General features: G+C 37.5%; 1 protein-coding gene across 2 annotated transcripts in view; it reads right to left on the bottom strand.

Moving 5' to 3' along the window:
• Positions 1-3224: 3224 nt before the first annotated feature.
• The window catches only part of TMEM67 (transmembrane protein 67), a 32152-nt gene continuing 9506 nt past the window's right edge, over positions 3225-25870 (bottom strand). The window contains exons 8-28 of one of the 2 annotated variants that reach the window (XM_057403013.1): positions 23283-23437; positions 23054-23162; positions 21795-21881; positions 19792-19857; positions 18702-18858; positions 18207-18330; positions 16948-17053; positions 16306-16362; positions 16112-16210; positions 15536-15634; positions 15092-15178; positions 14407-14506; positions 14167-14306; positions 10688-10828; positions 10047-10127; positions 8809-8925; positions 7574-7690; positions 7387-7491; positions 6961-7063; positions 3980-4122; positions 3225-3523 (exon numbers count right to left, since the gene is read on the bottom strand). In XM_057403013.1, coding sequence (XP_057258996.1) covers positions 3443-3523; positions 3980-4122; positions 6961-7063; positions 7387-7491; positions 7574-7690; positions 8809-8925; positions 10047-10127; positions 10688-10828; positions 14167-14306; positions 14407-14506; positions 15092-15178; positions 15536-15634; positions 16112-16210; positions 16306-16362; positions 16948-17053; positions 18207-18330; positions 18702-18858; positions 19792-19857; positions 21795-21881; positions 23054-23162; positions 23283-23437 — 2274 coding nt within the window. In that variant the 3' untranslated portion in view covers positions 3225-3442. The remainder of the gene's footprint in view (positions 3524-3979; positions 4123-6960; positions 7064-7386; positions 7492-7573; positions 7691-8808; positions 8926-10046; positions 10128-10687; positions 10829-14166; positions 14307-14406; positions 14507-15091; positions 15179-15535; positions 15635-16111; positions 16211-16305; positions 16363-16947; positions 17054-18206; positions 18331-18701; positions 18859-19791; positions 19858-21794; positions 21882-23053; positions 23163-23282; positions 23438-25870) is intronic. The other variant, XM_057403012.1, reaches the window with a different exon arrangement.

Below are 25870 nucleotides of genomic sequence, written 5' to 3'. Positions count from 1 at the left end.
CGAATCAACCAAGTCCTCACTAGTCAATGAAACCTGTGAATTTTAAACATAGTACTGAAATTTCTGTACAAGTTATAATTATTTGTGGGATTAACTGTTTTGGTGTCTAACTCCTAAAATGCTTGTCAAAAAGGAACCATCTCATTCCATCAGTTGTGGCTATTCAAAAACATACCCTCTGTTGCCTCACTGACTGGACAGTCCTCTTTTTACACGTGTCCTGACAGAGCTTCTCTGCACTGCAGAGCCAGTAGCAGCCTCCTGCTCTGCTCTGAAACCCCCATGCTCATGGGAGGAAGAGCATGTTATGGGCTTGGGTCAACAGATTTTACAAATGCAAAACAACTCCAATCCTTGAAAATATTTTATTGCTCAGAGGGAGAGATGTGAGAGGGTTTGAGATGCCATGTGATTAAATAAAACATTTAGAAACTTGGAAGACACTCATTACAATAACAGCACAGTGTAGCTGCATGTTAATTTTAAAAAAGGAAAAACATTAAGTTGGAAATAAAATCACAAGAGACATTCCTTGAACAAACACGAAGCAACAGGAGAACAAAGCACAGTCAACGCATTTCAAGTGTTCACTGGACAGCAAGGATGAAGAAACGCATCTATGAATGCTATGAACGCCTGGAGCTTTTGACTCCTGTAATTATTTCCTAAATCATGTAAAGTGCCTATGTTAGCTGATTTAACAGCTTAGATAAATGACCTGGAAAAATAAAACACAACAGAGTAGTGTGCGCACTGAGGAGAAAAGGGCACTAAGCAACTGAACTGTTTTGACGTTTTCAGATTAATTTATCATTTATCTTTAACAAGAGTTGCCTGTAGCAGTAGTTCTTGCAAAGTGGAAGGTCATCAAAGCTTTCACATGCCCTTCTGAGCAGCACATAATTAAAGGCCTATCTAAAGCAAACTCAAAGCATGACTTTTGCACAGAAAGGTGTCGCTGGTTAAGCAAAAGCATTGACAACAGGGTACAGAGGGAGAGCTGAAATGTCCCCACTACTGCTGGTACTGGGCTAATTAAAACTACAAGTCTGTGTCTACAGATGGCACTTGCTTGCAGGCATTCCCTGATTTACCCTGGTCTGGCTACTATGTTTTAGCTATTCTGGCTGAAGTTGGTCCTAGGTCAGACCATTCTGGTACATCTGAAGTGTGGCTCTGTTCCCTAGAATACCTTCATGACCATGAACACATCATCAGAATTCACACAGACAGCCTGAGGCTGTTACCATTGCCAGTGACATACAGTACTATTGCTGGAAAGTGATAATAAGGAAAGATCTCTATTAGGATAATTCATTAGGGTTGTACTTGATCACTTATGGACCACAGCAACTTTCTATGCCCCTTTAGTCACATCAGTCACCTTGAATAAATCTGGTCACATAAGAAAGAGTATATTTCCTCTTGTACACTGACATTTCAGTAGGACTTGTAAGAACTGGAATATTAAGTTTAGCTAAGCTATGCTAAGCTATGGACCAAAGAAATACATGTACATCATGTCAGCTTAACTACTGCCTTGCTAATGTCCTGCTGCAGACCCTTCTTCAGATGGCTCCTTGGCTTAGTTTACAGTTTTGGCACTCAGTAGATCACTGACAGGAAGTATGACAGAAACCCCACAAGTAATAAATCATACAATCATGATACTCAGTAGAATACACTTTTTTGGCTACTTTAATGGATGCAGCACCTAATGGACACTTCCATCTCTACAGTCACTATAAAGGCAACAACAATAATTTTATTTAGAGTGTACACTTCACTGTTGGAAGTTTTGTATTTGCACCTTTTTTTTTGCAGCATAGTGTGCACCAACAAACTAAGCATTGTGCACATAGACAGAAGTAAGGAAAGCAGGACATGGAAATGTCTGTGCTAAACTGCATATTGATAAATGGATGTCCTGCTACAAATCAACTCTTCAGTCATCTCTCTTACTACAGACTTACTGACAGACACGTTCTATCAGTTAATAGCAACTATATTGAACTAGCAAGTTACACATCCTTTGCCAACACTAAAAGCAAATATATTAGAGCCAATAGTGACCCTGAGGTTTATGTCCATGTTCCAGTAGGTTTAAGATCATGATAGTATGATGTAGTATCAAAATGAGAACAAGTTCCTTTTTATAAAGCCAAGCAACACCTGAAACAATGCTGCTTCAACTCAGATGAGCACACTGGCATTGGAAATCTCCTAGTTCCAGCTAATCATGTCCTCAGTCTCTGTTTTGGTATAAACACACTAACCTTGGCTTACATTTTTATGGTGTTTTTGCTGGTGAAAGTCCCTTGTGGAATCATCTAAGGACAGTAACAGGTATAAAAACAGCAAACACTATTCAAGTTTAACCATTTACTGAAAAACATACTTCAAAAAAGGTAGGGAGACTTTTCAGAGGCACATATGGGAGGTAGACACCTCACTTTAAGGTGTTTTGAAGGCCATTCATAATCTCCCTTAATACTTAATAAGTGGCACTTGAATAATTATTAACTTGTTTAAATTCCAAAAACATAATAATGGTAAAATGATTATGGTCTCTGGGTTATACCTAAAGGTAATAAAGCCAGAAAGTTCAGAGAGATGAGAGAGAGAGGTACATGAGCATAGATAGGCACCTGTGAAAACACTTCTAGAAGGATAAGAACGATTGCTTCTGCTTCACTTGTGTGGAAACAGCACAAAAGCATTACTGTTACTTCCCCATGCATTTCACATCAGATGACAGAAGATCAGGAACAAACCCCCAGCACCTACAAGCATCTCCGCTGCTCTATCATAACTAACCTGTTTTTCTGCATCACTGTAACACTACTGAATCTCAAACACAAGGAAACTTGGTCATATCTAGTCCACACCCAAGAAAAAACTCCGAGAAGAGACAAAAGCACACAATACTATCACACAGTAAAGAACAGCTCAAATTTCAAGTTGGAGTCACTATAAATAAGAGATCTTTAAAAAGTCCTCCTGAAATAGTAGCTTACTTGAGAACAAATCCTGTGCTGTGTAAAACTGTGTGTTTGATATACATTGTACCTCAAAATAAATTAAAAATAATAAAAAAGATGTAAGCGATTGTCAGAAAAAAAAAAGGGCGCAGTCTCTATCTTACCAAAAACCATCAGAAAATATTTACCTTATTTTACTAATAACAACACTTAAGTTTACTTCTTATTTTCATGTGCCTTTCCTTTAACAGCCTATGGCTTAGCGTTCATAAATTCAAAAAATATTTGTAAATACACAAAAATAAAGTTTAATAGCACACAATATAAAAAATTACCCTTTTCAAAAACATCACACTATTATTATTGAAAAGTGCACTAGAATTAATCTGCAGTCAGAGATACTTTGGTCATGGACATAACATCCACCATGAACTCCTCAACAAAGTTTTCCATCTTCTTAATTAGATGAGAAATCTTTCATCCACCAGGGTTTTGGATGCCAAATTCTTCTGCCCAAGTGTACTACGAATAAACCTGAATATCTAAGAATATTTTAGAAAAAAATGTATTAATGAAGAAATGCTTAGAACAGAATGTTTCAGTAACTAACATAAAGTAGTAACTTCGTATTATCTTTAAATTGTAAATAACGTGAATGAATTAGGTGCTTAACTCCCTTCAGTGCTTTCGAAACATTTCTGTATCTCCACCCTGAAATATGATATAATTATGTGTGATTAATCCCAACAGATATTCGTGTTTTCTATTGAAGGTTATTTGTAGCCTCTTTATTCCTGACAGGCATGTGAATAAAAATAATTTCTCACAAGCCTTTCTGACAAAAAAATCACATCAAACCCCTATTTTATAAGCTCTCAGTATAGTCCTCTGTCACCACATATTGCTGACTTACTGCTTTAATTATGTAGTTAACTGCTTATACTGCCACACTAACCCAGGCTTTTAAAATATGACTGTGTTCTTCAATTGAAATTTACCTCTTGTTGCAAATAGGTTAGAATAGCTGCTAAGACAAAACTCTGGGAAGCCAGATCCACAACAGAGAAAAACAGAATATCAAAGATGAGCAGCGTTGTCTCATTGCCGTAATAGAGAACATCACTGAAGGACTGTCCTTCATCTACAGAAAGAAAATACTTGTCAAAAACATTATTTCTGTGAAGTGCAAGTTCGTGGAGTTCAGCAGTGCACACTGAGAAAGCTGATAAGAAGAAAGGAAAGCTTGACATTATCTTTGTTCACTGATAAGCAGTTTCACAAAAAAATGGGTCTTTTAAGCTTAAAATACCTTTTTCATAGCAGAAGTAGTCTAGACCACTTACCCACTCCTCTATCAAAAAGCACCACTTTCGATAGAGAAAGCAACACTTTCTTCCCTTTTTCAGAAAAATGTCTGTGGCAAGTCTTATTGGAAACAGCATGTTTTTATTACAAATTGCGTAAGTACTGCCATGAAATCCTGATTTGTATTTAAAACACTGGGAACCGTGGCAGTCTAAACTATCAAAGAATACATTTATATCAATGCTTAGGATTACGAATTTTGAAACAATGGCAGTCAAAAGACCAAAGCTTTGTTGACTAATGCACAATTTGAAGATATCACATCATGCTTATACACTTAATTCTAACTCAGCCATTGCATACTTGACAATATTTATGGCTAAGTAGACCTGGGGTTTAGAATAGGGTTTTGGAATCACTGATAAAGCAAATCATATCCTGGGCTGCATCCAAAGAAGTGTGACCAGCAGGTCAAAGGATGTGATCCTGCCCCTCTGCTCTGGTGAGACCCCATCTGGAGTAACTGCATGTAGCTCAGGGGCCCTCAGCACAGGGAAGGTACAGAGCTGTTGGAGCAGGTCCAGAAGAGGGCCACAAAAATGACCAGAGGGATGGAGCACCTCTCCTGTGAGGAAAGGCTGAGAAAGTTGGGCTTGTTCAGCCTAGAAAAGAGAAGGCTCCAGAGAGACCTTAGAGCAGCCTTCCAGTACCTAAAGAAAGCTTATACAAAAGCTGGGTACAGATTTTAAGAGGGCCTGTAAGTGATAGGACAAGGGAAGTGGGTTTTAAACTGAAAGAGGGAAGATTCAGACTAGATAATAAGGAATTTTTTTTTTTTTTTACAATGAGGGTGGTGAAATCCTGGCACAGTTTGCCCAGAGAGGTGGTAGAGATGCCCCATCTCTAGAAACACTCAAGGTCCAAGGCTCTGAGCAACCTGATCTAGTTGAAGATGTCCCTGCTCACTGCAGGGGCCTCTACTCGATGACCTTAGAGGTCCCTTCCAACTCAAACTATTCTATGATTTTGCAAGATGTGGAAACACAGACTAAGGCTGAAGCAAGTCCTAGTTATAAGGCAGATACTGGCTATCTGGGACCATTTATTACTAAAGATATGCTTCACCATGACAGGGGAGGAGAGCCCAAGCCTTTAGTGAATTAGGTGTAGCTCAGACATCTAAACTGACCAAAAATACCAGACTACAACCATAGCTTGTTGGAAAGCATGTGCTGCATTACTGGTTACACAGCAAGGTTTGAAATTCAAATTAGGCTTCAGCTTTTGCAGCCCCAGTGTCATAAAACAGGAAAAGCTCTGCACAGCTCAGTGATATAATCTGCAGTTGCTGTTATATAAGAATAATGACATATTTAGGATGTGTAATAGTTATCTGGTAATAGCTATGGATTGGATTACACTACTGATAAGGTTTAGAATTTATAAATTCTAAGTAACAGTGAGGCAGGAGAACCAAGTACTTGAGGGTCTCAAAATGAGGGCTTGCATCATCTTAGATCACTAGCTAATGTTTAGTTTTCATGCAGGTGATAGCCATGTTTATGGTTAGGGGTAGAATCAGGGTCTGAACTGAGGTTTTCACAGATTTCTGATGGATTTTGTACAGCTCAGGAACTGAAGAAGCTGACTGGTATCAGGCCTAAATTTATAGCTCATATTTCACTGTAGTGTGGATACCAGTCCAGATACAGACCACATCTGTTAGTAGGAGGAAAACACGATTCTGGGTTTCAGAACCTGGATGAAGTTGGGGAAGTGGGGGACCTAACACTGGATGAGGATACCAGTGATGCAGGTATTGGTCACCTGGCAGTAATTATTAATAGGTTAAGGTTTTTAGAGCCTTGGATGTTCCACAGCATCAATCTTCCAGAGGTTCTGATTTAGGAACCTAGGTTGAAGGTTGAGATATGGTCAAGAATGTTCACTAAATCTATTTTTAACACATGTACCGCTCACCTGGAAGACCCTTACGGCTAAGTTTAGCATAGGGCTAGGATTCAGGATGTTGCACTGGAGAACCCAAGTCTAACTGACCTTGCATAACTCCAGGGAGCAGAATCAGAACTGGTGTCACCCCTATTTCTGCTGGAATACTAATTTTTTGCTGTAAGCATTAGCAATACTTAAAAAGCATCAAAATAAAATATTAAAGAACCCAAATTACTTAGTGGAGTCTGCAAAGATGTGTGGTGTATTAACATCAAGTATTCCACTAAAACGTCCTCACTGTGATCAATATCCTCTATAAAGAAATTGTCTTTCTGTACTTTTAGTTGTTTCGTGAGAAATTTGGTACTATATATTAAAAAATAGCATGAAGCTATTTAAATATTGTGGGTCTTCTTGCCATTTCCAAGGTGCATATTGGATCCAGACAGCAAGTCAAAAGGAGCACTTCATAAACACATGCCCATCTCTACAGAGCATCTTTTCAGTTGCCTAAGAGAAAAATCATTGCAATTGAGTGACAAAATATAAATAGGGTTTCTGTAACCTGGAGAACTTCTCTTCAGTCCCTCCCTCACAAGCGATCATTTAATGACCCCTCCTTCCCTAAAGTCCGGTTTAGATTGTAAATTCTGGGAAAAAATGCTACACAGAAACCAACATACTTATAACAGTACAAATACCGAGTTGCAAATGTTTTTACCACTGTAAAAAAGACTTTTCTCTATGGGTTCCATGAACTCCATGCCAAGAATCCGTTCAAACAGCAACTTATCTTTGACAATATAATCCATTTCTTTATGAGCCTATAAGAAAAGGAAAAACAATACTTGTTGTTTTATGACTTCAAAGAAAAAGTACTTGTTACAAAGTGAAGTATAGCTTCATTTTGTGAATGAAAAAAAGCACTGGTCTATTCAAAGACAAAAATAAGTACATAACAAAAAAGGATTTGTAATTTTTAAGAACAGGTTGTACTCTCAGACAGTACTCCAGTTATTTTTCTTGAATGAAGCACTGTTCCAGTCTTTAACAACAAATCTTTAAGCACATATGCTTTAACAGAAATTACAGTCTGATTTACAATACTTAGTCTTTTTCCTTAATACAGTAATGTCAAAATACATACGTGATTAATAAAAGAACTGAGAAATTTGTTCATGGTGTTGTATGCCCTTGTGCTTTGTTCAAAAGTATTTGCAGATGAGTCCAAAAGCCTAGCAGGACCACGTCTCTGAAATATAACATGGCCATGACTTCAGTGGAAAAATTACATATTTCAAATAACATTAACAAAATACAAGTATCTCACTTACTCTTGTCAGGGTTTCATGAATCCTGTCATAGTGCAGTCGCACTTTTCTTGAAATGGACATCTGAAATGTCTGGCCATCTGTGTTTGGTAACAGACCTCTCTGACTACACAGATTTTCCTATACAATTAAAGCAACTGTAAATTATTAAAACATTATTTGTTTCATTCATAGACCTCCCAAAATCAAAAGCTTTTCATTTCCTCTCTTTCATGTACACATAATACTAAATATTTGAATTGACTGCACTCTTGGTTCGATTATAGCCAGATTTTCATAGGACATGAAATCCTGACCCCTGCTGTCACAGAGTTATATTCCTCTTTTAAACTGTGTTCAGTTCATTACCTTCTAATACATCTTTTGTCATCCACTCTGAAGCCCTTTCTTTTATATTTATCATTTATTCTATACTTGTCCTGATTTTTTTGTGCTTTGGATCCTGACTTTTTCCATATGTTTTTCAAGCCACATTTAATAAATTTACCCCCCCCCAAAAAAAAAAACCAGAAAATTAGGTACCTCCATAGGGAAAAACCTGCTTTTCAAAAATCATATTGAACTAAGCAATTAGGAAAAAAAATACAGGAAAACACCTATACAAATTATATTAATGAAGAGATTCCTATATATTTCAATGTTTGAGGTTTAATTTTCACATGATTATAGTTTTTTTTTTTCTGATGGTTTATCATTGAAATAGCAATATACTTTGTCTAGCTTGTCCCTACAAAGCTGCAAGATGTCATGGAATTTAATGCAAATTGCACCAATCTTCTATGAGACATTTCACATTTGCCCGACCTCACAGTAAAGGTACAACATATGAAAAGCTAGAAAAAAATACTTCTGAAATTAGTTTTAGTAAAGAATAAGTTATACCACCACAGGAGAAGAGATAAAAAAAAGAATTTATTGCAAAAATAAATGTTTCTCTATTAGGAAAGCCATGCGCTTATGAAAAGCTTCAATATCAAAAAAGAAGGTTCTTAAATACATAAAAAAGCTTCTTAGATAAACAGAAATTATCTATCTATGGAATATGAAGAAGTATCAGAAGAAGAAATAGTAAAGAGCTAGTTAAAAGAATTATATACACATACCAATAGGTGGTATCTTTTAAGTATCACAGCTTGGTGCAACGCAATGCACACATGCAGATCCATAATGCAAAGATGTAGGGGATTTTTATAAAATAAATAACTAGAGCAGGTGTAAACTTTAGTACTTTTACTTACTGCTTCTCTCTTTAGGTTCCTATTCATTTCTTCCATATTGGTATCTGCATGTCCATGCACAGAGCGACCATGGATATAATAACCAAAGCAGCTGTGTGACAAGAGAAACACTGAAATCTAAAAGAGATGGGGGAAAAGAAGTATAGTTTAATTAAAAATTATAACTTTATTATTAATGCTTGAATTCCCAGTGGAGACCAGCCAGACCTTCTACATATACCAAGTAGACAGGTACCAAAATAAATATGGGAGAAAAAGATTTAGTAACTCTTCTACTGATAAGTTTTATCTATGTTTAACTATAAACACACACCAGCTTCAAGTTTAGTTTATCAACAAGGATCACTACTTAATTCCAGAGCCAAAAAAATGAAAACGAAGTTACTAACTTTTATTTTGATTCAAAAATTATGTCTGTGATACATAATACACATGCATGATTCCAGTTGAGTTTCTAGGAGACTCTATTTAACAGAATTTCATTCAGTATGATAGAATGTTTATATATATCACATAAACCCCTGAATCTCTTGACAACCCATGCACTATATGGGTGTTTCACAGAAGAGGAATCACCAAGGCTGGAAAGGCTGATAAAAGGGGTTAATCTCTGTATTTTAAAAAGTTCTGTACAAATGAGACAATCCAACCTGTTCCGACTGCACTCTTCTTTGGTTAAAAAGGAATTCCTGCAGTGCAAAGCTTCAAGACCCATATTAAAACTAGAGAAAGCAAAGCAGTTTAGATGTGTTCAAGTGAAAATGCATGAAAAAGCTGGTAACCGTCCAAAAGGGACAATCATGAGGGTCAGCTATTGAGGGACAATCACAAGATAGGAGCAGAAACTGGTATAAACTAATATCAAGACAGCTGTGGCTATACGACAAAAGTACTAAAATGCAAACCAATGGACAGAAGGGCAGCAAATTCTGTCATGATTTGTTACTTTTAAATTCTGTATGTGCAAATGTAACCAACTTAAATTCATAAACAACTTAAAAATCACACACCTAGAAGAACATGCTGATACCTATAGTTCCCAAATCCTTTTCCATTTAAAGTTAAACTGAAATTTTCTTGTAGATTGCACCAATAAAGTTAGCTGAAAGAAACACTTACTTTGGCTGTTAGCTTGCAATCTCAAATTAAATTAATAAATATTATTGAATATTCTTAAAACTATCTTATGTATTATTCTATTAAAAATGCCACTGTACAAATGAGATGGAGATACTTACATTGCTCACGCAACACAAATCAACAAACTGGCTTATCTTATCTTCAATAAATCTTTCATAACACACAGAAAAAAATATAATCTGAAATAAAATCAACCAATTTTTGTTCTGTTAGTTCATCAGATCTGACTTTATTAAGCAGTTAACTGCACAGTTTAACACCCACACATTACAGACTTCCATAATGGCCACTATTGCAAACAGAGTCTATGAAATGTGATTGACATCTTTCCTCTAAGAAGTAAAGTTGTAGCAATAACCTGCTTTCCATTCTGAACTTGGAGATCATAGCATCATAGAATAGTTAGGGTTGGAAAGGACCTTAAGATCATCTAGTTCCAGCCCCCCTGCCATGGACAGGATGCTCCAAAGTTGTTTAAAACAAGCCATAGTAATAGCATAAATTCACATCATTGAGAGGATTAAAATTCTGGTTACAAACTATGATGTCTCATGGCTCACAAGATGCATTTCGAGTTCTAACGGTGTACCATGCTAAAGCAGCTAAAAGTCTAAACCAAGCAAACCAGTTAAGAATATACCCAGTACTGTGACACTTAGTATGGATGGCCTAGTGATATATTCTAGCTTCTAAGAACCAGCCTGGAAATCACAATTCAGTATGTATGTGTTTCCCATACCTGTAAGCCAGCAATGGCTAACCAGACCGCAGCAGACACACCAAATCTTAAAATGCGGCTCCAAGGAGCTATGTAACTCTCACTGCTTCTTGCAAGACTGGAAGAAGAATCCATTAAAGCCAGGTTTGAAAATCCCACCACCTGAAGTGATTAAGAAGACCAATGAACAACATGCGGCAATGAACAGTATTAATTACGACACTGTTGTTTCCATTGTAACAGGAAATACGAATTACAAATTAGGAAAAATGGACCTGGGAATAGTAGCATGTTCACTATGATAGAGCCCAATTGCGTGATCCAGTGTTATTACTGAGAAACATGATTAAAAACATAAACTGTATGTATATGTTTTGATACAGAAATTAAAAAATATATGCACCTAAATCTCCTGAAAACTCAACACTGATTTTTACTGAAAAACTCCAAATGATTCTACTGTTGGACTGCATAGGGATATTATTTCTGCCAAATTTCACCTTTTTGGTCCTATATATTCCAGTTGTTTTGTTGAACAGAAATATATTTCCCTACACTGTCTTTATGGCCAACTCTATTTTAAATAAAGAATCTAGAAAAAGTTCCCAAATAAAAGAGGGAAGAGAAACACCACATCTTGAAACACTTCAGAGGTAAGAAATATGTGTACATTATTCAGAACCACAGCTGCATGGAAACATATTTGTGGTGGGTTTAACCCCCACAGTGGGACTGGGAACAGGAAAAACAAAAGCAAGAAAACTTGTGAGTCAAGATAAAGAAGTTTAAGAAGCAAGGAAAAGGGAAGAAGGTGAAAAAAACTCCACAACAAGTGGTGCAAAGGTGCGAGACTGATGTGAAATCAGACTTCACTGTCCATTGTCTCAAAGATTGGTCTGAGAAACTGCTCAGAGATGGGTGGGAGGAGTTGAGGTAAGACTCCAATGCCTGGGAGAAGGGTGTGAGGAGCTTAAGTGGGACTCCACCATCCATTGCCTGAGCGATGACTGGGAAAGAGCTAAGACTCCGTTACCTCAAGGATTGGCGTGAGGAACTGCTGCCCATTATCCCAAGAATTGCTGCAGACATGTGTGTGTGCGTGTGCATGTATGTGTGAGTTTGTGTGTGTGTGTGTGTCCCCAGACAAGAGCTGGCTGCAAGACCTGGGAAACTGGTCCACGAGGAACATGCAATATGTGACATGAAGAACACAGGTGCTTCCCCCAGCTTGTAATAAAAGGGGGAAAAGGTAATCACCAAGAGACACATTGCCAAGGAACCACTGCCATGAGGATGAATCCAGAAGGACACCTCCGTGAGGATGACTACTATGGACCCTGAGGGACACCCTCCATGAGACATGGCCAGAGGGCAGCTCCACGAGACACACTCCACAGGGTACCTTCACAGGGACTCCAGAAGGATGCCTCCATGAGGACACCCACCTCTGACGGACTCTTGGGGGACACTCTGCTCCAATATTGACTATGAACCCTGAAGGACTCCTACCACCAACAATGGGGACAATGGATCCCCGGGATACTGCTGGATCCACGGTGGTGACTCTCTCTCTCTCTGCACCTCGAATCCTTTCTTCATTTTCTCCCTTTTTTTCCGATCTGTCCTATCACTGTCCCCTTTATTACAATAATTTCCCATTTTTATAATTGTCCTTTTGTAATAAACGTACTAATCGATTACAGTACTTGACCTCATTTGCATCCTAATTTCACTCTTGGGATCATGAACTGAAACAGGGTCCGGCACTAGGATTTTCTCCAACCGGACCCTGACAAAAGGCAATCACTAACGATCTCTGACAAGTAGACCAGTGCTCAGCCAGTTCCCAGAAAATCCCTCTCTTCCATTTTTACTGCTGAGCATAATGGTATATCGTATGGAATACCTCTTTGATCAGCTGGGGGCCTGGCTGTACTCCCAGCCTCTTGCACAGCCCCAGCCTGTTCGCTGGGGACCTTGGTGCTGTTCAAGCACTGTTCAGCAACAGGCAGTACACTGGCGTGTTACCCTGTTTTAGCCACAACATCCTATGGGCTGCTGTGAAGAAAATAAACTCCACCCCAGTCAGACCCAGTACAGTATTGAAAAGCCACATTTTTCTGCCAAACTGTACCTGCACCAGCCATGTCAGCAGCACTGCCATAGTGACTATGCCAACCAGTGACTACTTTGGTGTCAGACACAAGGCTTGTGGGGAGGGAGACTCCTTCTTTTATGCTTTCCAACTTCCTCCAATTATTACTTTTCCTGGCTTGTTTTCTACTACCCTACAGCTTGTCACAATGATTAATGAGAATGGAACAGTCACTTTATTAAAACTGCTAACCCAAGAAGATGGGCTTTAGGCATTACAGAAGTTCCCTCTTGTAGTAAGCAGCTGATTGCCATATCTGCCCCTGTGCATTATACTTCTAGGGAAACTGAGCTTGAATCTTCAGCATAGCAATGAAAGTTATGAAGATTATCTGAGGTTTCCACAAACACTGATTTAGCCTATTTAGTTATCTTTCATGACCTTCTCCACTATCAGTGGCAAGAAAGGGATTCTTCAGAGGGAAATTCATAGATGTAGTTATAGAGCAAGATGATAATCTGTCTGTACTAAGAGTAGCCTCTCCCTTGCGGTAATACCAGCAGCTTAAGCAGAGTAACATGAGATTAGTTTGGGGAATGCATGCTCTCTTTTTTCCCATTCTTTCCTTGCAATGTGGCACCTATGTTGGTCCTGGCTTGTGTTTACCAACAGCAAAACTACTGATGTAGTGAATGAGGAAAGCTTGGGTGTATTTACTGTATTTAATTATAAAGAAAAATAGAAAATAAAAAAAAATTATAAAAATGTATTAGAAATATGTAAGAACCTCACATAAACAACTATATGCTACATGCTTTAAGAATACTTCACTAAGTAATAGCACTTAGTAACTGCAGAGGAAGCAAAACAGTATGTTTTTAAAAAGCTAAAGCACAATTTCTCACGTATCCTTAAGCTGTATCTGAAGGCATACTGCCTTGTGTTATGCCATCAGGAACAGAACTGGCACATTTCATTTCCTGCTTTATGAAAGGTCACTTCAGTTCAGATAAATATGAAACTTGAAATAAAGCTGTTGACTGATGCAGGAGGGAGCCAGTAGGCAAATAAGGAATTGAGTGTGTACACAGATTTATCAGTCTCTTAAGCCACTTAGGATAACTCATTACCTTAAAAAAACCCAAACAAAACCAACAGAGGTCTCTAAGCTAATTAATGGTTGGGGTGCTTTGTTTTCCCCCAAGTCTTCCTTAATAAATTATTGTAATGACCTATACATATAAATTTAAAAATGTATTAAAGTAATTATTTTACAAAGTTATATGTTTTCAGGTGAACTTGAAGGTTACCCAGAGAACGCAAGAGTTAAAAAACAGACCCTTATGTTACAATCTTGTTGTGAATCATAAAAACTTAATAACAATAATAATAGTAATAACAGTACCTCCAGAAAAAAAAGAACTGCAAACACCTGAAACAGAGGATTTATCTTCCTCACTGTCTGAATTTCATTCCATTCATTTGCTACAAAATAGGTCCTCCATATGCTCACAGGTGCAGCAGCACTTTTAATAACACCTTCACCTAAAAAGAATACATACAATAAAGCTCTGAAATTTAATACTTGATAGCGTATCTGAACTTAACCAAAGCTGGCTATCCAAACAAGCAAAGTTTGAGTTACCTTCAACTCCTTTAACAACTCTGCTCTTAGGTCTTTCCCAGTCAATAAAGAAAATGTCTATAGTAAGCTGTGAAACCAGCAGTTGTAAGAATTGCAGAGCCTAAGAAAGAAAAAGGAGAAATGTAACAAGTAAGGACAGCAAAAGCATATAGACAAAGATGAAGAAACAGTCCTTGCACAAGTCATTCATTAAACATAAAAAAAAAGAGGACTATTTTCCCATAACCTATTAGCATGTATTATGAATTCCAATGCAATATAATACCCATAATTAATAAAATACTTGTATATCCCATGAAGACAGAATACTGATCTTGGAATTCTACAAGTATGTTTGAACATAATTATTCTAATGTCTTCCTTTTAATAAGGAATTGGCAGCACTTACATTCTGCTTTAAAAGAAAGCACTAGCTTGCTTGATATGGTATTATTTGGTCTCTTTACACCTTTAACCTTGAAAGAATAATTTTCCATAGATCATCTTCCTTAGACATTTGCTTCCATATAAAGACTCCACAAAACAAATTTCTATGGGAAAATTACTTAATTCTTAGAGTAAAATAATTGTTTACATCTATACACCAATAAAATGAACTCTACAAGATGTTTAAAAACAAGCCTACTGAAAATATACAGAAGCATATGTTGAAATCTCTTTAATGCCTGAGCAAAAAAATATTTACCTTTAAACTAAATGCACATGCTATGTATGTAACAAAATCTTCTTCTTGAGATGGAAGTGGTAAAAGGACAGAGACAAACTGCTGACCCTATAATTGAGAAGTTATATTGAAATAGTATGGATGGCATAAATAACAAAGTACTAAGTGCTTAAGAGCAAATAACATTCTGCAGAAACAGATCAATATTTAATGCACAATCATTTGGAATTCGTAAAATATTTGAAGTGACTATTAAGCAGAATGCAAGTACAATGAATCCTAAGGAAAAGAAACACGTCAACAGAGAAATTTCAGCACACGAAACAGGATATGATATAGAACTTGCCTCAACAGTCTGACCAGAAAAAAAAGAAAAAAGAAAAAAGAAAGAAAATTAATTCTTGTGTAAAAATATATGCAATATTAATAGGTTTTCATAACCCCCAAATCTGGAAAAACACTTACTTTGAAGAACACAAGCCAATAAATCCCTGTGCCCACTGTGGTGACAAAGAAAACGTTGGCAAGGTCTCCAGCATAAAACAGTAAGAACTTCAAAACTGTCTGCAATTATAAAAACACACTGTAGAGATCTGTAAAACCAATCAAATAATGTATATGCACATTCATATAAAATGTCATCACACTACAGGAAACTCTAGTACTGAAAAGAAGCTTGAACAAACTTTTTCTACTGTCGTCATATATTTACGGTACATTCAGTATCTGAAAATCCTACATGCTGGCTTTTGTTCAAAGGAGAATTAATCTGAACAGTAAGTCCACTCAACTGATCAGAACAGTTCTGTAAATACCTTGATTTTTAGCAAAAGTGTTTCTTAAATGACAAAATCAGAACCCCCCTCCTACCCCAAAAAAAGGCAAAAAACCTACTTCCTCAAGTCACATATCTATGCAGCTAGGCTAGAAATTATTTCAGTTGCCTTAAGAAACAGAACGGTTATATCACTGGGAATGATAGCAAAGGTCTCTTTAAAAAGAGGAAGATATCTCCTTTTTTAGGTTGCTAGCTGTTCATACCTGCAAGTCAATTACAGAGCTTCCTGTGCGTCTCTTCCAGCCTGCAGTCTTGAGAAGGGACCATAACACTGCGAGCCCACCCAACACACCCAGTGTGATCTGAAGAGAATGAAAAGTTATTGGCAGATGTTTTTAAAAAACACAAAACATAAGTAAATCATTATATTGATGAATTAAAGGGAAACACAACTTACATCAGTCTGAACCTGAGCTTCTGACTGATTCATCTCATAACTGACTGAGAAGGAAACCTGAATATTAAGATACAAAAAGTAAATATGCATGGCAATTCTGAAATGCTACAACCATTACAGACAATGGGAGTTTTCACACTTTAGTTGGTGGGAATTCCCGTCTAGAGCTATTATACAACACCTATTTTCTTTTACTGCGTACATACAACCTATTGTGCTACAATGCCAAACTTAGTATTGGCATATGCTCTGCTATGCTCAGTGCAGATTTTACCAACAGTAATGCTGGGGATGGATGCCTGCTACCTGCAAGTTACTAGCTGTACCTAATCACAATCCTTCCAAATATGCATATTTTTTTCCTTCTGAGAGGAGACACCAAAGATTTGACACTTGCCCTTTCATCGGTGTTGATTAAAAGTAACCTCAATGTAATTACGCCAAATACGCAAAATCATAAAGTGAGCTCTACATAGCTCAGACACCATTTCTTTTCCAGCTTGACTGAAATACAAACTGCTGTGTAGCACCAAAATTGCTCCCTTTAGCTTAAGTATCTATCTAACCTAAGACGTCTTTTGACTTTGGTTTGAAAAGTATGATTAACAAATCAGTTCAATTAAGATAGCACGAAGATCTCACCATCACACTCTGGGTTTCAGGGTTTTCAACAAGCACGTCTGTGTAAGCAATAGTAAGTAGAGGAGGGTAGATAGTTCCTCTCTGATTATGGGATGCCAGACGAATACTGCAGCAATATAAACAGAGTATTATTTTTAATACAGAAAATGGATGAGCTGCTTGGAAAGTACTAACTGAAATTGTACTAATAAGAAAATACTAAAAGGAAAGAGCAACCTGATCAATAAAATGTGAGTTACAAACTCAATGACATGGCAATTCATATTTTAAAAGCACCAGGAGTGTGTGAAGGCATGGACTTATATACATAAAAAGAAAAAACTCAGGAACATTATTTATTTGTAAGAAAATACCTGAATCAATCTTTACCTACTGCTCACATTACAACAGCCACAACTAAAGTCAATTCCAAAAGGTAATTTTTCTCAAAACACTACAGAATGACCTTTCCTATGTGCCTGTTGATTTTTTCAAAGGGGTGAGATGGAAGGGTGTTCTCCTAAGATACATAAGCAATCCTTATTTTTTTTAAATAATGTAGTATGTAATTCTTAGCAAATGCAGTTGGCACATTAAATTAATCTTCAAGATGGTTACTTGTATGGATCAATACTCTGTGCTACTCAGCCATCTTTTTAACTAATAAGTTGTGAAGAAGAGCTAAAGAAAAACAGAGAGCTCAATTTTTAAAACTGCCATCTTAGAAAAAGACATTACATAAAGAAGGAGAAAAAAAGATTCTTCCAAAACATATTCCAGCAGAGATTAACCATCAGTAATGATCCTAGAAGGTAGTCTCACAGTTTCAGTTAAAGGACTTCTCTGAAGCCTATTCTGGATTGTATAACAGAATATGCAACAGTTTGTAAAAATACTGCAAAAAACCAATATAGAGTATGAAGCAGCATCCTCATAGAGTCAGCAACATACACATTGAAAAAGAATTAACAGGAGTTTTTAGGTCTTTCCAGATGAATGAATGCCTGCTACCTTGCATTATGCATACATACAGTGATCCATCATACCTGGAAAGTAATCACAGTAATTTTAAACCCCACAAGTCAATGCTGTGTTTGCTAACCCACTCATTAGAACAACCGATGGAAACTCTTGCTATTTCCAAGTATACAATGGAAAAAGCAACACAGGACATATTAGAAATAACATAATAAAACAACTTTCTTTTATGACAATAAAATGCAGACTGCACAAGATCTACTGTATTTTCTATGTACTATGTATTATATGCAACTAATCACCTTATTGTTATTTTACTAGCAATCCGAAGTACTCTTGGTAGTTTTTCCAAATCATTCTCTTTTCCACTTAGCGCATCCACCAAAAAAAATCGACGAGTCAGAAGCCAGCTGTTCATATTACTGCCTTTAAAAAACCACAACAGTCCCATAATACGTAAGCAACTAATTCAACACACAAAGAGAATGAAATCTACTAGAAAGGATACATATAACTGTATAATACATCTAACTGTATCCAGGATGTAAAATTACTTACTTCCAACTTAAACAAATACATAATGAAATCAATTGACTGGGCTGGTGTATGCAAGCTAAGTTTGCACTTAACAGCATGAAAACCTGCCCACAAAATATTAAGTTCTTAAAACAGAAACAAGTTATGATGATGTGTTGTGGCATCTTTTAAACAACTAACAGTAATTAATACAAATTCTTTCTATTTGAAGTTAGTCAAAAGTTATTTGAATTCACAAAATGTTACTATGACAGTCTTACCTTGATTAACAAATATTTCACTGTCCTGAAGATTCAAATTTAAAACTGGCACGTCCCAAAGATATTGTTGTCCATTGTCACCATTATATTCAAGGAATAAGTCATAAAAAACTGGATTAGCAAAATCCAATAAAATCTTGGACACTGAAATTTTGCACTGTAAGAAACAAACATTAAAATAAAAATACCACTTTAGCCATTTAAAGATTTTCTCAAGTTGTGGATTCTTGTCCTTCAAGATCATTGCGCAATCTGTCCCACTTCTTCACAAAAGACGAGGCATTCCAGCTATTTGCAAGTAATTACAATATCCTAATGATTTTATACAAACCCCTTGGAAATTATCGGAAAGACCAGAATGACTGATGCTGAGAAGGAAGCTCTTTCACAGACATAAAATTTGAAACAGCATAAACACAGAAGTCAAGAAGCATGAACACTGGAGTTGCACAGTAATGTGTCTGGTTCTGGGCTCACCAGTACAAGAGAGAAACGGAGATACTTGATACAGTCCAGCACAGGCCATTTAGATGATGAAGGAACTGGAGCATCAACCCTATGAAGAAAGGCTCAGAGAGCTGGGATGGTTCAGCCTGGAGATGAGAAAGCTCAGGGCAGAACTTATCAATGTTTACAAATACTAGAAGGGAGGGGCCCAGTGACAGGATCAGAGGCAGCAGGCACAAACTGAAACAGAAGGCTCCCTCTAAGCATCAGGAAACACTTTTTCACTGTTAGTGTCACCAAGCAGTGGTGCAGGTTGCCCAGACAGATTGTCAGAACCACGTCTATGGCTGACTGAATTTAGCATCTAAGTATACACAAGCTCACTAACACAAATGCCAGTTCAATTAATTTTGATTATCTTATGCAGTAAACACGTTTTATGATGTACACTTAAATAATTTTTTAAAACTACATTTATTTCAGTCAATAATAAATTAAAATAAGCAACAGTTTCACGAGGAAGAAATCCATGTTGCAGCTTATGGCTAAGCTCCAGAGGTCCTTCAATAGCCACTGAATTACTGATGATGTATAAAAAAAAACTTCATTCAAAATTCAGAATAGCATTTTATCTCTTACTTACACTTTGTTGGTAAGTTGTTCCAAATGCATAAGCTGCATTCAATTTAGTTTGGGTATCAGGACAAAGCTGCACAAAACATAATTATGATTAGGTTAAATCAAAGGTATTTTCTTGCATGAAAAGTATTTACATGTAGCCCAACCAGTTAATGTATTCACAGTTCTCACTGTGAAAAAAGATATTTTGTTCTACTTTTTTTAAGAAGAGAGGGATTAATCTTGAAGAGTAAATGCAATTCTTGATTGTACTAACACTGGTGTTCTTAAAATGCTGCTTTAGCTTATAAATACTTGCAGAGTGTTTTTCAGTTCTATCACTGAAGTTGAGATCTGTGGAGAGCAGCACCCAACCCTACAAGAATGTTCAATGCACTGTGCTGCCTCAAGCTTTATCAGTGACTTCTGCTAAAGCTAAGAATCACATGAAAACAGAACTCCACCTTCATATTGTCCCCTTTTTCTAGAGCTGACATTCTCAGAGGACCAAAGTTATCATGACAATTAGTAGTTTGCAGTTTTTTTTTCCTTTTTCAACATAACTTTTACATTTTCTGAAAAGAACAAGTTGTTCTAAGCAGAACCCAGAAAAATGGGCCAAATTTTAACTAAATGGGCATGGCACTTAGTGGAGGGCATAGCCAGCTTCCCCAAATGAAAATCAAGTCAAAATTTACATAAACCACAATTCTGTTAGTGTGCAACTGAAATTCTGGGAATTGCTACAATTATGCAGATTGCTTTAGCACTGTGATGTCTTATCAATAAGTCTTAAATGGAAAAGCTATTCATTTCCCATTGATTTTTGATAGCTACTAAATGGTCTGCTTTCAGGAAATAAATGTGTCCCAAGAAACCTTAAAATCTATGTCAGAATATGTAGTTTTCTATGCACAGTAACTGGCTTAGTAATCTTTTTGCTCAGGCACTATCTTCCCTTAAAATTTGAGAGGCAGATAAAGGAGAATTCATCCTGGGACAACCACAAAAGAAACAGCAGTCATTATCTAAATCCTGAATGTCAGCTGCTCATCTGTAGATACTGGAGCATTTAAAGTGACACGCTCAAAGAGTGACATGAAGAGCCTAGAAAAGAGGACAGACAATTTCCAATTGTTCTTGCTAGTGTTCCTGTTGTTGCCTGCTTAAGGGAATTACTGACAGTGCCCAGATTGCCACTGGACTGCTGAACAAATTCTTCTCTGTAACACGTTTGCAGCTGCCAATTTCTGCTATTAATCTACTACACCTTCTACTTGCTTATTTGCATTTTTCACACGCTATCTATATAGCATGATACTGCTGAAGTACAATGTGTGTGTACCACTGAAATGAAAGCAGAATGTCCAAAGGTACTTTGAATTTTTTAGTTAGTGTTCACCACTCTACATAAAGCATCCCAGCAAGCTTTTGTAACTTTTTGTTATGAAAAAGCCAGGCAGATGCTGCCCAAAGTGTTCATTTTATATAAAAAACTGAAAGAAATTAGCAAACAAAATATTCCAAGAGAACTGAAAGAAAATGGGTGGTAGACAGTTTTCCTACCTCTCTTGACAGTGACATAACCATTGATTTGCTTGGCATGCCCATAATGTGTGAAAACAGCTGGCAGCATCTAATAGGGACATACTCATAGTATCATCTACAAACACCTGTGGACTGGGAACTAAAGTACACTTTTTTCCACAAGAAAAGGAGGAGTAATAATACATGGGTAACTGTATACTGAATGGAAGAAAGAGATTTTTAGTTCTAAAGACTAGTGATGTTTTTCAGAGCTTTTCAATCTGCCAAATTTATATTGGTCCAATAGATGAAGGAAATATTGCTGAATTTATACTTTTGATTTTATAAAGATCATTGTGAGCAAGAATCAAGGGCTATTCTAGCTCTATAGTTATGAACTGTCATTACTGTAGTAACCAAAATCTTGGCTTTTGTCTCAGTTTGGCTAAAGGCAATCAGAATGTTATGGTATCAACAAAAGACAATTTAAATCAAACATACCTGTAAGATGCCTCCTTCCAAACTCTGCCATTTAAGAAAGTTTCCTGCAGCATCAAATGAGGCTGCAATAAATTGCAGCTTTACATCCTGATGATGAAAAATGATAAATAATGAAACTGCCATAAAGCAGACATAAATATGTTAGGGACTGTTGCCTCATCATTTGAGGCTTCCCTAAAACTTTCAGCGAAATGCTGCATTTTTTTCCTCCTTTGATTTTATGTTTTTAATCTCAGTTTTGGTGGTTTGTTTTTTTAAAAAAAACATACTTCACCATTCTTCTACAGTTTCACTGGTGACATGGAAAAAGTCCCAAAGGAACGTCTACAAAGATAGATATGCCCTAAACTAATCAGAAATCTATGCACACTTCCAATGTATTCCAGGCTGGGATCTTGAGGGCTTCCAGGAATTTCAGTGTTAGGAAGAACAATAAGTATTTTAGTTGCTAAAACAACTGCTGCGTTGCAATACTGTTTAATTTAAAACACAACCTTTTAAGAATGTGGCTAAAAAAAGCCTTACTATTTTATTTTTGAGACACTAAGAAAACAAGATAAATTTGGAGGTGTAACTGGCAAACAGGTTATCACTAGACTACTTACTTTCTGTGGTTAGTTTAACTTGAATAAATCATCCCAATTATTCTATTTTTTACAACAAATCTGTAAAATAAAACATGTAACTATTTGATTTACTGTTTTATTCCTTCTTAAAACTGTGCCAGTTAACAAGCTACTTAAGCAGTTCATCCCTCTAAGGGATGGATACCGACTTTGTTAACATTGAAATGATTGTTTTTCCTCATCTCTTTTTCCTTTTTTTCTTTTCTTTTTTTCCACCTAATTCACTGTAGGAGGAGGAAAAGGCTGGAATAATAGACTGAATCCATCTCTGATACAACTTAGCTTGTAGAGATTTGCAACAGTAATATTTTTATTAATTTGTATTTATTATTTTTAACCATAATATTTTTTAATTGAAATGTTCTTCTTGGCATTATGCGAATGTGGGTATGAGAGCGTGAGCAAAGCAAATGTGTGAGTGAACGAGTGCAAGTCAGTAAAATCACCTCACCTACAGATTTTTCACATAAATATTGCCTTCCTCTTCCATAATATCTCACACTGAGTTCTGTTACACTAACTGCCTAAAAATTACCTTTTGTAGAGCCACATCTGTAACAAATCTAAACCTCTTTATGTGATTATATCCTCTTCCTAATGTCACCTTCCCTATGTCTACTACCCAACACCTACCTTATCTGTTCCTTTAAAACTGAAGATTGTAGGGAAATTGTTTGCCTCAAGCACTTGGGTTGCTAATCCTGGTCGATCCCCATAATACAGCCATGGAAGATTATGCCTCCTGAAAAGAATTACAATGTTTTCTCTGAAGAAACATGATGTTTCACATCAAAGAACATTTAGAATGGTAATTTCCATAAAATACTATTAAAGACCAAAAGTTATGGCAAAAGCCACTTACCAGAAGGCTATTGAATGAGCAACGCCCAGTCTTGCTGTATTGACATAAATATACTGAAATAAACCACAGGCATCAGTACTTGAATAACCCAGTGAGTTCATGTTCATCACACACATATTTCCGAGAGCTTGGCATGCTGTTAGGTTAGAGTACAACTGCAGTGGAAAAACACAAGAACACAGAAAAGTATTTATTTAACCCTTCTTTCAGTGATGCAGTCATAAAATTGATGTTATTTTTAATAAGCCATTCCTAAACCTTCATTTTTACTTGAAAGTAATTCCTTTTTGTCAACACCTAATATTTTCTCCCAGCTATTCAGGCTCCGTATTTTATAGGTCTGCGAATGGTGGCATGGAATCAGTGCATTTAGAAAACAAAGTATGAATCAAAATGTTTAATACCACTTAGGCTTTATGAAAAAGATGACTCCATCAAAGACTGACAACTGTAGTTGCATGTATTGTAAGTATCTTATTTCCAGTTTTAGTACTTTTTCCAGTCTGCTCTTCCTAAACTATGTTGTACTTATACCACTCTTCAGTTCTGGTAAACAAACACTGCTATGTGATAGGCAAAAGTGAGGCCTGGCATCTGTGTGCAGCTATCACTGCACTAGTATTAACTTGCCACCACCTACTGCCTTCTGTGGGTATGATCAGCAGTTGCACATTACTTTCAGCCAGCACCCCTGAAGACCTCAGCAGGCTGAGGGAGACAAACAGGATAAACTCATGTAAGTGATGAGGATAGTCTCAGTTTGTAAAAGAGAACGAGATAAGTAGGAGAAAACCTCAGAGCTGTGTTTGTATGACGGTGATGGGAGCAGCCACAAAAGTGATCAGCGAAAATACTGAACAGAAGTCTGCTGAAATACTGACGGAGAGAATGCCTGCTGTCTGGGAACTGCTAGCCTTGGAACTACGCCTGGGAATCAGAAACCTCCTTGGGAAGTGCAGCTGGGTACCTAAACATCAGAGACATCCTGAGATACCACTGATCAGCACAAAAATAATTAACTGTAACAGCAACTTATCAGCTGGAAAGGTGAAAAATAGTCTGGAAAAAAGGGATCTTCTGAGAGACCAGGCAAGGTGGACAGCTACTCAATTTCCTCAGTCTCCAAAGCAGCAATACCAAAAGCCCACCGGTACCCTTTTGGGTCTTTGAAGTACCCTCCCTTGAGGTAGTCTATGCCGAGGATGCGTGGAGCCTCTGGACCAGTCACAATAGGGTGCTTTTGCCATTCCCTCCCAGTCAGCCTGATTTCAGCCTCCGGCACAGTCAACTCTTGGGATCCTCCTGTTACTCCAGAAATATAGATGGGTTCCACCCCTTGACAGCTTGATGGCATCAGGGTACACTGTGCACCGGTATCTACTAGAGCCTTATACTTCTGTGGGACTGATGTGCCAGGCCATCTGATCCACACAGTCCAGTAAATCCGATTGCCCCCTACGTCCACCTGGCTGGAGGCAGGGCCCCTCTAATGGTCGTCACAGCTTTGGACACTTTGGTAAAAGGGATTATTCTTCGTTATCACAGGAGCTGGAGTAAAATCAGCTCTTCCACTCCATCTGGGAAACTGCTCACCAGAGACTGAAGCCGTAGCTCTCATGGGACGATCAGTCTTGGCTCCCCTCTTCAGTTCACTCACCCGTTCCTCCAAAGCTGAAGTAGGTTTTCCATCCCACTTTGTCATGTCTTCTCCTTGATCCCGCAAGTAAAACCATAGGGTACCCCATGGGGTATACCTCCTGTATCTCCTCTCTTGAACAATAGGATGCCTTTTGTTAATAGCCGAGACGTGTGTTTGTACACGTGAGGAGCTGGATAAATCAGATAGATCGTCCCTCAATTGTTTGAGGTCCTGGGACAGTTTTTCCACAGCTGAGATGATGGAAGGGGTGAGATTGTCTTCGAACTCTCGGAGTTTATGAACCATTTCATCCACTGTTAGTGGTACTATGTCATTCCAGGTCACTGTTGCCAATGAATGGGCATATGATGACGGTGCATTCCGTGTAAGTTTTCGCCACATGGGTCGTGTACATTCAACTTCATCTGGATCTATAGGTGTATCCCCGTTATTCGGCTTGATGTGATAGATCATCTCTACGATGGCTGATTCCCTCAGAGACTGGATGCCTTTGTCTATAGTAGTCCACTTGGCCGATACGACTCATAACGTCGTCCTTGTATGGAAACCTTTCTTTCACAGCTGCCAAGAGCCACCTCCAAAGACTGAGGGACTTTTTAGCTCTTGCAATTGTTTTATCGATTCCCCCTTCTCTAGCAAGTGATCCCAGCTGCTTGGCTTCTGTACCTTCTAGTTCGTGACCATCGGCCCCACTGTCCCAGCATCGGAGTAACCAGGTGATGATGTGCTCCCCTGGTTGACGGGTAAAATCTTTTCGCATATTCTTGGTTGAGGTCCGAGGTTGAGAAGTTACCTCTTCTTCTTCTTCTTCATCATGTGATGATGACTCCTGATCAGATGCTAGAGCGCGTGGTGAATTCATTGTTTCTTCATCTTGCTTCACCCTTCTTGCCTATTTTTTGCTTGTTCTCTTGTGTACAGGGGCAAC

This window comes from Pezoporus wallicus, unplaced genomic scaffold (assembly GCF_028554395.1).
Source record: "Pezoporus wallicus isolate ANWC-B61680 ecotype Strahan unplaced genomic scaffold, APGP_CSIRO_Pwel_v1 contig_2456, whole genome shotgun sequence".
Classification (NCBI taxonomy): domain Eukaryota; kingdom Metazoa; phylum Chordata; class Aves; order Psittaciformes; family Psittacidae; genus Pezoporus; species Pezoporus wallicus.
This window is presented reverse-complemented; position numbering and strand designations above follow the sequence as displayed.